Below are 11535 nucleotides of genomic sequence, written 5' to 3'. Positions count from 1 at the left end.
TTTAAATTCCTTGATTCTTTTACTCTCATAACCAGTTTTTCTATCCCAATGTGATCAATTACAAAAAAAAAAAGGTGGTAGTGATGGAGAGGCATGGAACTCCAAGGACATGAAGCTTGCCTTGTTGAAGCTGTATACAGAGCTGTGATGGCGCAGTGGTTAGAATTGTAGGCTAATTCTGCCAACTGCCAGGAGTTCGATTCTCACTGACTCAAGGTTGACTCAGCCTTCCATGCTGCTGAAGTTGGTAAAATGAAGACCCAGATTGTTGGGGGCAATATGCCGATTCTGTAAATGCTTAGAAAGGATTGTAAAGCACTATGAAGCGGTATATAAGTGCTATTGCTTTATGGCATGCCCCACAACAAGCAGGTAGATCCCGATTGTCTTCCTCACCAATACAGTCATGGCTACGAGGTCCACAAGGACATTGGTACCATCAAGCAGATCACAGCTTTATAAAAACTGCTACACCAGATAAAAACACAAGTTGCTTATTACCAAATATCAAAACAGCAATTTGTTACATAATACAAAAAGAAGTGTTTTATTTTTTTTTAAAGAAACAGATGTTATATTAGTAAGAGTGCTAGCAAGATTTTTAAACTATTTCTGCCCTGGGTTCACTATTGGAAAATTATACAATTTTTACTGTACAATGTACAATACTTGTAAATTAAAAGGAATGTAATCTTGCCAAAAACACAGTAATCCTGCCTGATATAGCCATAGGTCAATAGGCATCATTTATTAGGAATTGCTACATGAAACATAGGGTAATTAAATGATATTATATGTTAGAAAAATTATCCATTTACTGTTTCATAGGAAATAATCCTGAAACGAGCAGCTGATATTGCAGAAGCATTATATAGTGTGCCACGTAACCACAATCAGATTCCTACACTTGCCAACACTCCAGCTCATACTGGTATGATGGGAGTAAATTCATTTAGCAGCCAGCTAGCAGTTAATGTTTCAGAAACATCACAGGCTAACGACCAAGGTACGTGAAGAATTATGAATTATGCAGCAAAGTTATTTCTTACCCTTGTACAAAACCATTAGTTTAGTTATGCAATTAGCTCCCTCCTTATTGGGATTTTTTTCAGTTTTATTTTGTTTGTCATGTTATATTAATTGGAAAGGATTAATAACCTGAATTTGATAATAACTAAGCACTGTAAAATATGAAATTTGAAAACTTTGTAAAGAACACTTTAGCGTATCTTTCTTTGTTTTTCGTCACACCTACAATTTGCTTTTTACTACCACTTTCTTTTGGTCAAATCACACTTCTTCCTTTATAAAGTTTTGACTAATTTTTTTTTTAATAAAGAAATCATCAGCAATGATCACCAGCAATGATCTACAATTACAGATAGTCCATGACTTACGAACACAATTGATCCCAAAATTTCTGTTAAGTGAGACATTCATTCAATGAGTTTTACCCCATTTTACACCCTTTCTTGGCTCAGTTGTTAAATGAATAACTGCAGTTGATAAATTAGTAACCTGGTTGTTAACTGAATCTGAAGATCACAAAAGGTGATCACATGACCTTGGGACACAGCAACGGTCATAAATATGAACTTATTGCCAAGTATCTGAATTTTGATCAAATGGTCATTTCATAACATTGAAAAACAATCATGTCACTTTTTTCAGTGCTGTTGTAACTTTGAACTGTCATTAAATGAACTGTTGTAAGCCGAGGACTACCTGTATAGTTGCCTATATTTTGAGTAGAATAAATGTGTGTGTTACAGTTAACAGGAATTGTGATACCCATTTTCTACTATATTTGACATATTTGACTAAAGCATGCTTCAGTAAATTTATTTTGCTAATAGCAAAATATATTAGAGTTATGGCGATACATAAATTTCCATCTGGTTTCAACATAAGAGCCTTGGTGGCACAGCAGACTAAAGTGCTGTTAAATAACACCAGCTGCCTGAAATTACTGCAAGTTCAAATCTCACCAGGCTCAAGGTTGACTCAGCCTTCCATCCTTTCGAGGTAGGTAAAATGAGGACCCAGATTGTGGGGGCAATAAGCTGACTTTGTATAAAAAAGAACACCACTTATGGGGGTCTGAAAGCCCTACTAAGCAGGTATATACAAAAGTATGAAGGCTATTGCTTAATGCATTGTAAGCCGCCCTGAGTCTCCGGAGAAGGGCGGCATATAAATTGAACCAATAAATAAATAAATAAATAAATAAATAAATAAATAAATAAATAAATAAATAAATAAATAAATAAATAAATAAATAAATAAATAAATAAATAAACAAACATGCTGCTTAAACTATGGGTTAATAGTGTCAAAATAAGCTAGCCTCCCTTGAGCATTTCAAAAGTATTTGGGTGAAGGGATTTGAATGGTTTCATTTCCATATTTCAATGTTAAGAGCTTTCTTTGTGTTATAAATCTAAAGCAATTATTTTATCTTAATTTTTGAGTCATATAAATAAGCAAGTATATAACATGGCCATTTGATACTGTGAAGCAGAAGCAGAAGCTTCTCTCTTGTGCCAGGGCTGGAAGAAATTAAACAATTTTAGGGAAGATACCATAATTCTTGTAACACTAAATTCTGGGTTGATGCTCAATATAGACATAGCCATTGACTATGTACTAAAACATCTATTTGTAGCCAAATGCACTGACTCAATTAATTGTGGCTGATAATTGCAAACCTAACAATAGAAAATGGAATAAATCCTTCTGATTTACTTTCACATAGACATGGATGGATTGCATGTAATACTGTGATGCACGCCCCAACATCTTTTTCATGGGATTTTCAAATATATTATTTTACAATTAAACAAAGCTTTCTTGACTCATGTTGCTATCAAAAATGTATTCCCTACACTGAAGCATAGTCATTGGTTATAGTTGTTCAATATTTATTAAAGCATGATAAATAGAACAAGTTCTTTCTTATTTCTACTAGGAAATTATCAATATTAAGAAGGACGGATTTCTTTGAAACAATTTTTTTTACATCTCTGCAGAAAGCTACATGACTTTATAACTGCTTTTGCAAAATATGTGATCTGAAAACTTTAAAAGGAAAAGCTTAGATTTTGATGATGCAACCCAGCCATTTAAATTATGAGAATGATTGATAAAGATAAATGTGAGTGAAAGTGACAAAACCACATTGAAAAAAATGTGTTTGCCAGAAGCAGGAACAACTCAGAATGATCACAGTTGGTTTAAGTAGAGAAGGTGTGAAAAAAATGACCTTTCCATGCAAAGCACCTTTTGGGACCGGAATGGAACAACTTGCCATGACCAATTCACCATGGCCAACTCGCTGTGGCCAACCTGCCATGCTGAACTTGCCGTTGGATAATTTGTCATGGCCAATTCACTGCAGGACAACTTGCTGCGGGACAATTCAATAATTCAATTTAATTATTTAAAATAATTTTAAAAATATTTTAATTTTTGTCATTCACATTTCATTCTGTCCGTCCGTTGGTTTCCTTTCTTTAACAATTCTATTCCATCATTTATTTGATATTAGGGTAATTCTTGTCGTGTGGCGAGTTGGCCATGGTGAGTTGCCCTGCAGTGAGTTGGCCATGGCAAGTTTGCTATGGTGAATTGGCTGCAGCAAACTGATCATAGAGAGTTATCCTAGACCCCTTTGGTACAGCTGTGACGTGGAGGGCTGAGAATCTCCATGACCATTTAACCATGCAAACTATGATGTTGTAGGAAACTCTCCATGCCCCATAATAATAATCCTTTTTTTGGGATGGGTTTTTCCTCCCAATTCAGTAGGTTACAGTCGCAACACAAGCAGTGTTTCCCCGCGAGGATACGTCCCGAGCAGTACTCCTCAACAGTCCAATTATAACACAGTCAGCAATAGTATGAATGGATACGGCAATGCCAGCATGCCCAACCTTGGTGTACCTGGTTCCCCTGGATTCCTTAATGGCTCGACCGCGAACTCCCCTTACGGCAGTAAGTCTTTATTTCTAAGGCACATCATTACATCATTCCTGTTTGTTAAGAATTACTTTGTTACTTCCTTCGACATAAGCTACTGGATAAAAGGAGGGGTGACTCTGGAGGCTAGACAATTAAAAAAGAAGAAGGAAAAAGATCACGGACAATATATTGGTACTTTCAAAAAAAAATTAATGCTAAAAGAGGAAAAAGTAAGTACCAGATTGGACTGCTCAATTTACAATCAAAGTCCAAGACAAAAGAGTTTGCCTGTTATCCAGAGCGTGGCAAGCCAAAGCATTTTATTTTTTTATATGTTATTATCCTTCCCATAAAGAGGCGAGGCCCTACGATACATCTTTTTTTTTCTCCCTTCCCTTCCTGTTTGCCATAAACATCCTCAATATGAGTCCTGATTATTTTTGCTTTATTGCAGTAGTGCCGTCAAGCCCTACCATGGCAGCCTCTTCGGTCACCCTTCCTTCAAACTGTAGCAGTACACACGGCATTTTCTCATTCTCACCTGCCAATGTCATCTCTGCAGTGAAACAAAAGAGCGCCTTTGCTCCTGTGGTCAGGCCCCAAGCTTCTCCTCCGCCATCTTGCACCAGCGCAAATGGAAATGGGCTTCAAGGTGAGCTGGATCTCTCTATTACGTTTCCTGTGATTTCAGGGTTTTGATGTTTTTTTCTATTCAGAAGATGACATTTTTCAAGTTTTGGGAAAAAAAAACATTATTATCACAAGCAAATATCAAAAGACAAAAAAACCCCAAACTTTAGAAACAAAATACATAGGTTTTTTGTTTTTTTAAAAAATGGCTTTTACTGCAGGAACAAAAGCTTGATCTTAAATGCAGCAGCAAAACCATAGCCTACGATTTTAATTTAAGATGATTATTTGTAATCATTTCTCCTTAAGGTTTTATGTATTGATTTTTAAACTAAAGTCCAAATATGGAATGTTTCCCATAAACCAGGTTTGTTCCTTTAAGTTTGTATATATTTTATCATCCAATTTTTATTTTTATTTTGATAGTGATATTTTAATCGGCAGCATTTCCAAGGTAGGACTAACACTAACCCTGAAAAATGTCAACAAATATTTGAAATTTGTTCAGGGCTGCTGTTGTTCCCCTACAAGTCTAAGTTTCTGCTTGCACTGGATCTTATTCCAGTTGCCAATAGAAATACCAGAATAAATAACTATTTAAAAGCTTGAGGACATTAATGAGTGAACATTTACAGAGGGAAGGAAAGCCACTGCAAACACTTTTATTCAGGATATAAGATTTTTATTTAGAAATCTTTATATCTTTTTTAAATGGAAGTTTAATATCTGTCTCCTCTGAATTGATCTGAAACTTATCTATGATGCACACCAAAACACAATCTAAGCATTTAAGACCATATAAATTGCTAGAAAGTACTACAATATTGCAGCAGCCACTCCCTCTTAGTTAACAGAAATATTCACATTTTAGACTTTTTATCATGTAAACTTTGTAGTATGCACTATATAATCCAAATACAACTTTCAAGCATATCTTATATATATATGTTATTTTAAAAAATTAAGGCTAGTCAAATTTATGCCATTAAATATGCTATTTTTGACTTTGAAAAAAGTGATTACTTTTTAAAATATCCACTAATAAAAAATAGTGATTAATATGCCACTGTATTTGGTTCTGTATAGAGTAGAGATCAGAAATCGCCCGGATTGTTGCTTGGGACCCAAGCTACAGATTCTTTCCTCAAACGTGATGTCTAAATCCTGAGCAATTTTTAAAAATTGAATTCAGTTCTTTTGTTCCTTTGGGATTACCTGATCACTAAGAGCATTCTGACTTTAAAAAATCACTTCCAAACAATGAAATCCAATAGAGTCTTCATCATTCTTCTTCCATCACCCAGACTATTTTAGTAAAAAAATAGTTTTGCTGTCCTCATCTCCAGAAATTGAGTGAGACAGAAGGTTTCTGAAAGTTCAGACCTATTCAAGATGAACTAGATTGGCCCTATTCTGCTCCAGGCTCCATAATGATCAGCTCTGGATTTGCCAGTTGCCTGAATTTTGGTGAATAGCCCTGTCATTAGATGGCATATCCCAACAAGCATAACCAAGCCAGGCAAATCAGATTTAAGGAATAAAATATGTAACCAAACCAAGTATCTCTGCTTGAAAGATATTTGTTAGTCAATGTCATGCTTCAAGGCATCAGTTATTTAGAGTAGGCACATCTTTCTCAACATACATCTTCTCAAATTTTTATTTATGCATTAGCAAATGTGATATAAATAATTTCATTTTAATTTCTTGTCCCTGGGAATAGTTGCTTTAAAAAAAAAAACACCAGAACCCTTTTTACAATTCTAGCAAATTCTGTTTGTTGAATCATTTAATCATCCTCTGAATTGTATCTGTTATATGAAATAAGCATTTGAGAAGTTATTTATTTGGCCTTTATTACATTGAAGAACTAAACCAACCACAGTTTAGAATTTTGCAGAAACTGAAAACATTATTAACCAGTACAAAAATAGCAAACAGCTTTTAATATAATTAAATTAAATTTAGGCATTTTGATTTAAATAAATATATTTGAGAATTATTCAAGTAATTGTTACCTGAGAATAATAGTTGCTTCTAATTGGAAACATGTAGTAACCACGTGCCTCAACTGTAGATTGGCATTGAGATGTTCACTACAGCAAATCTTGAAGCAGATAATTGGTTACAGTATATGTACCCTAGATTTTCTGATTTACAGTCAAGGGTTTCGTGTAATCTTAAATGGCAGTAGGTAAATCAGGGGTCTCCCAGCTTTATTTATTCCTTTCTTCTACCTCTATTAGAGCTCTTTTTCTGTCAATTAGTAGAAATATATCAAGGCACTTCCTCTCATCTTCCTTTCATAATGCGTCAGAAACCCTAAACCCCTCCTTTCTCCCATTCTTCTATGCAGGAGTCTCTGGAAATTTACCAGTGCCTCAGCCCTTTCTTCCTCCCTCCTGGCTGTAATTTTAAATCCCCAAACCAGTTTAGGAATCCTTTGTAGCCCGCATCTTCCTCTTCCAGCATCTACTACTGATCTCAGGAAATGGGAGAGGTAATTATGAATATGAATTGCTAAATATGCCAGCCTCTTCCCAATAAATATATATATATATTTGTATGAATGGGCTTTGTTTTTCCTCATATCTGGCCTGAAAGCCTGAATCAATGGATGCTGCTTTACATGCAAGGAGATATCCATATGATTCAATTTCCACATTGCAGAATAACATGTGAAGAAGTATGTCTTGAACAAAGAATTTTTAGATGGTATATTTTTTAAAGGTAGCCAGGAGGAGGAACAGGTCTAAATGGTTCCAAGTGGGATTTGAGACATAGAAACCTGAAAGGAAATAGATGCTTTCAACGATGCTTTCTCCTGATTGAGAAAGCATTGTTTGCAATATCAAGAAAACAATCAAACTTTACTGAGCTAATCAGGCCAAGGATTTTGATGATAAAAAGTTAATTCAAACATGCATATCGAGGTGACGCAGTTTTTACCTGCAAACCTGGGTCACCTGGAGGTTCATGGGGGAAGCATTCACTTAGAAGTAGGCCCTCATGAAAAATCACCCGCAAGTCAATGCGCTATCATGTAAAATAGAAGATCTGACCTGCTTTCCTCCCCCTGATCTGGGATATATTGGCTTAGACATAACTATAATGAATGGAATGGATATTTTTTTCAGTGCAATCTTGAAATTATATATTCCCCATTTGTATACCACACCATCCTTTTTTTTTAGTTTGTTGTGTTCCATTTTGAACCTCTTATCACATGAATTCATTTTCTATCTATATACCCCACTGCATATTGAACAAGATATACATTTTAATAGAAATGTATTAAAAATACATTTAATTAATAGAAATTAATTAAAAATTAATAGAATTCTGCAAACGTTCATAGAACCACTTTTGGTTACGGAAGTTCACTTGATGACTCCGTGCCAGTCTCCTATCTTGATTCATTCTAACCCAGGGGTCAAGTCAAAGATTTTATTACAGACAAAGGCCAACCATATTATGGTTGCTTATGGAGAATAATAACCCTTATGGCTAATTAATATATACCTATTAAAAACTCTGACAAACTTCACTTACATTAAATTATGGCAGCTACTGTAACTGTTATTTCCTCTCTCGTGTGGCAAGCTGTTACGCACTATTTTGCCATATTTTGGATAAGGTGTTTGTATACGCACCAATAATTAGTAACTGCAAACCAAATTCTGGTTGCAGCCTCTAATCATAAAAGTGCACCTGGTACACACCTCAGAAGCTGCACAATTGCCCTGAGAAACCTGGTTTGTATTAATATGAGCATTATGTAATTAGAATATGTGTCACGGCAGACTGTAAACAAACCGAGCCAGTGATTTCAACTGGAACAATTTGATGGCAGCCAAGACCAAGCTACGTAAACCATCAAATATGGGGGGGGGGGGGAATATATATAAAAAAATGTGCTGAATTTGAGAAAAATTAAAATGGCTGTTGTAATTCTTTGTTCTGCTGGTGCTCTTTGTGATTTTATTCCTCCTGAAGAATGGCATGCTACCACTTCAGTTAACTGAAGCATTTAACTTGCTCTGTCTGTTGAAAATGGACAATTCAATGGTGCAGCTTCAGTGTTTTGGCCATTATTTTGATCTTTTGGTACTTAATGAATAAATTATCCTCTCTGCAATTACAGGCTAATGCCTTTAGTACCAAATAAAGTTGTTGAGAGCGGAACTGCATAATCAATGTACAATAATACCAGAATGTTTAAATCAGATAATCTAGGTGGATGTTGCTGCACTGTATTTTTGGATAAGATGTTGCTATAGAGATTAAACAAAACAAAACACAGTCTTGTTTTATACTAAGTACTTGCATTAGGTATCAGAAAGTACCCCATTCAAATTGCACCTAATTCTTACATAGTTATAGTTTTAAACTATTGATAGATAAAAGCATAAGGACAAGATTGCAACACCGATAAATACTTATTGATTAGGTATTAAAATATATAGGGGAATGTCCTTTCCTAAATTCTTTTTTTTTTTTTTGTCTAAAGTTTTTCATTGATAAGTACCAGCTTACAATACTCAACAAACAATTTGGTCTATAATTGCCAAGGCCATATCCAGCAACTTTTTCAAGGAATTATAAAAGCCAACACATCCTCATAAAGTATCCCCTTTGTCTATCGAGGTACTCCATGGACAGTTTTGAGAAAAGTTGGAGGAGGAAGTATACATCTTTTTCAGTTCCTAGAAGAAAAGCAGAATATATATATTTAGCAAACAAATGTTACTATATTTGAAAACTCTGATAGAAAGAGGATGAAGTTATTTTTCTAATGTGATTAAGTAATAAGTGTAAAACTTTTGTTCTGAATCAGTTTAGGTTTTTTGATATTTCCATCCTTAATAACTCTCTTGAGATTTGGTTCAGGGATTTTTAAAAAATTCCTTTATATTGTAGTAAAACAAGTGCACAGTTTGCTTGGCTAGGTGATAGAAAGAAGAATTAACAAATCTTGGGGAGCGGAGTGAAATTTTGCTTCACCAGCCCAAATATATATTTGGTGGTTTCCCTCCAAATTATATTGGAAATTAATAATAGGAAGAAACATGAAGGGCCTTCATTTGTCTGTTCGTTTGTTTGCTCAATTTCTATGGCTTCCCATCTCAGTCAATGACTCTGAGCAGCTTATGATTCGTAATAATGACTTGTAATAATAATAGCAATAGCACTTAGACATATACTACTTCACAGTGCTGTACAGCCCTCTCTAAACAGTTTACAGAGTCAGCATATTGCCCCAACAATCTGGGTCTTCATTTTACCGACTGGAAGGCTGACTCAATTTTGAGCCAGTGAGGATCAAACTGCTGGCAGTGAGCAGAGTTAGCTTACAATACTGCATTCTAACCATTGTGCCATCATGGATAATAATAATAATAATAATAATAATAATAATAATAATAATAACAACAACAACAACAACAACAACAACAACAACAACAACAACAGCAGCAGCAGCAACAGCAACAATAACAATAGCAACAACAGCTTTGGTGACTCATTCCAGTTTTAACAACAAGCATCCAACAGTTTAATAGAAATTTTATGTCAGGGTGTGCATACACTGACTTGTAGTATAACTGATATTTATCTTCTCAATTAATCAGTAATAAAGATTCAAAGGAAATAATAAAAAGAAATTAATATTTGAAATTTACATTCTAATATAAACTTTTTCTAAAAATTACTTTTTGCAAGCTAAGCTCCATGTAGTAAATTTCAGAAAATTTAGCCATGCCCCGTGAGCATCTTTGAGATGAGCACATGTGTAGCTAACCCTGAGCTTCATCATTTGGAGGATGGTTGCCTTAATTTAATTTACTTGTGAGATGAGTTTACTTGAATAGTTTAGCAGGAAGCAGACAGAAAGATCCCACACCTTAATTTTTTTCCCATTACTTTATGATTTAGGTGTTGATTGTATCCATAGCAGTGGTGGGATTCTGACGGTTCTGCCCGGTTAGGGTGAGCTGGCCTAGGCTGCCGCCACTGTACTGCCCGCCCCTCCATCCCTTGCCTTGCCTGGCTGGCTCCACCACCGTGTCCACGTCTCCATTGCATGCGGCACTCATGGCCTTGCTAGCTAGCTGCCCCCACGTCCCAGGGCTTGCCTGTCTTGCTTCGCCACCGGCACTGCAGCTCCATTCCCATGCTTCCTGCTTGCCTCTCAATGCTGGCTGAGAAGCTGCATGGCCACGCTAGCTCCTTAGCTCTCTCCCCCCTGGCCAGGAACCACATGACCGTGCTGGCTGGAGAGCACTCTCTTGCCCCCTAGCTGGGAATCTCATGGCCGTGCTAGCACGGCCCTGCTGGGAGGACACTTGCCCTCAAGGGACACTTGCCCTCAAGGTCAGGAGGCTGCTTACCTGCCTGGCCAGTGTCATAAGAGAGGGAGGCAGAAAAGTTCGGTAAAAGTCTTCTCCACCTTCTTGGCCTCAAACAAAAAGGCACATGCATCTCATGGTGCCGGAATCTTCTGTGAAGAGACGGTGCATGCCCACACACAATCTCCTCGCAGAAAGTCCCGGTGCTGTGAGATGTGTGCATGTTCTCTGTGTGTTTCAGGCCGAGAAGGAGATGACTTGGCCGAACTTTTCCTGCCTCGGAAACTGCCTTTAAGTAGGAAGGACAAGCTGTGGCAGCTGCCTTCTGAGCAGCTTTGGCCGACCCGAAGAACAGGGTGATGGCGGCGATGGGCCAGGAAAACAACAGGACACATCAGGACAGTGCCATCCTGAAGCTCATAAGCAGGCCATCCTCCTGGTTGGTTCTGGCCACGACTGGCACCAGCAGGCAATGGGGTGCACGGCCAGGATGAAGAACAGGACAGCAGCAATGGGACTTCCAGCGGCTGTGCACCCTATTGCCTGCCAGTGCCGGTGCCACTTGTGGCCAGATCTGGCCAGGAGGATGGCCTGCTGA

The 11535-nt window shown here is 36.8% G+C and overlaps 1 protein-coding gene across 25 annotated transcripts in view; it reads left to right on the top strand.

Annotated features, from left to right (window-relative positions):
* EBF3 (EBF transcription factor 3) overlaps positions 1 to 11535 on the top strand; it is a 214277-nt gene that overhangs the window by 191249 nt on the left and 11493 nt on the right. For 5 of the 25 annotated variants that reach the window (XM_087871650.1, XM_087871649.1, XM_034436478.3 and 2 more), the window contains 3 exons: positions 829 to 1006; positions 3805 to 3993; positions 4523 to 4612. In XM_087871650.1, coding sequence (XP_087727776.1) covers positions 829 to 1006; positions 3805 to 3993; positions 4523 to 4612 — 457 coding nt within the window. Of the gene's footprint in view, positions 1 to 828; positions 1007 to 3804; positions 3994 to 4414; positions 4613 to 6946; positions 7091 to 11535 lie in introns of all 25 variants that reach the window. The other 20 variants (XR_004594487.3, XR_015728346.1, XR_004594485.3 and 17 more) reach the window with 7 other exon arrangements.

This window comes from Pantherophis guttatus, chromosome 6 (genome assembly GCF_059756535.1).
Source record: "Pantherophis guttatus breed Tessera chromosome 6, ASM5975653v1, whole genome shotgun sequence".
NCBI lineage: Eukaryota > Metazoa > Chordata > Lepidosauria > Squamata > Colubridae > Pantherophis > Pantherophis guttatus.
Note: the sequence above shows the minus strand (reverse complement) of the source record. Positions and strands in the feature narration are given on the sequence as shown.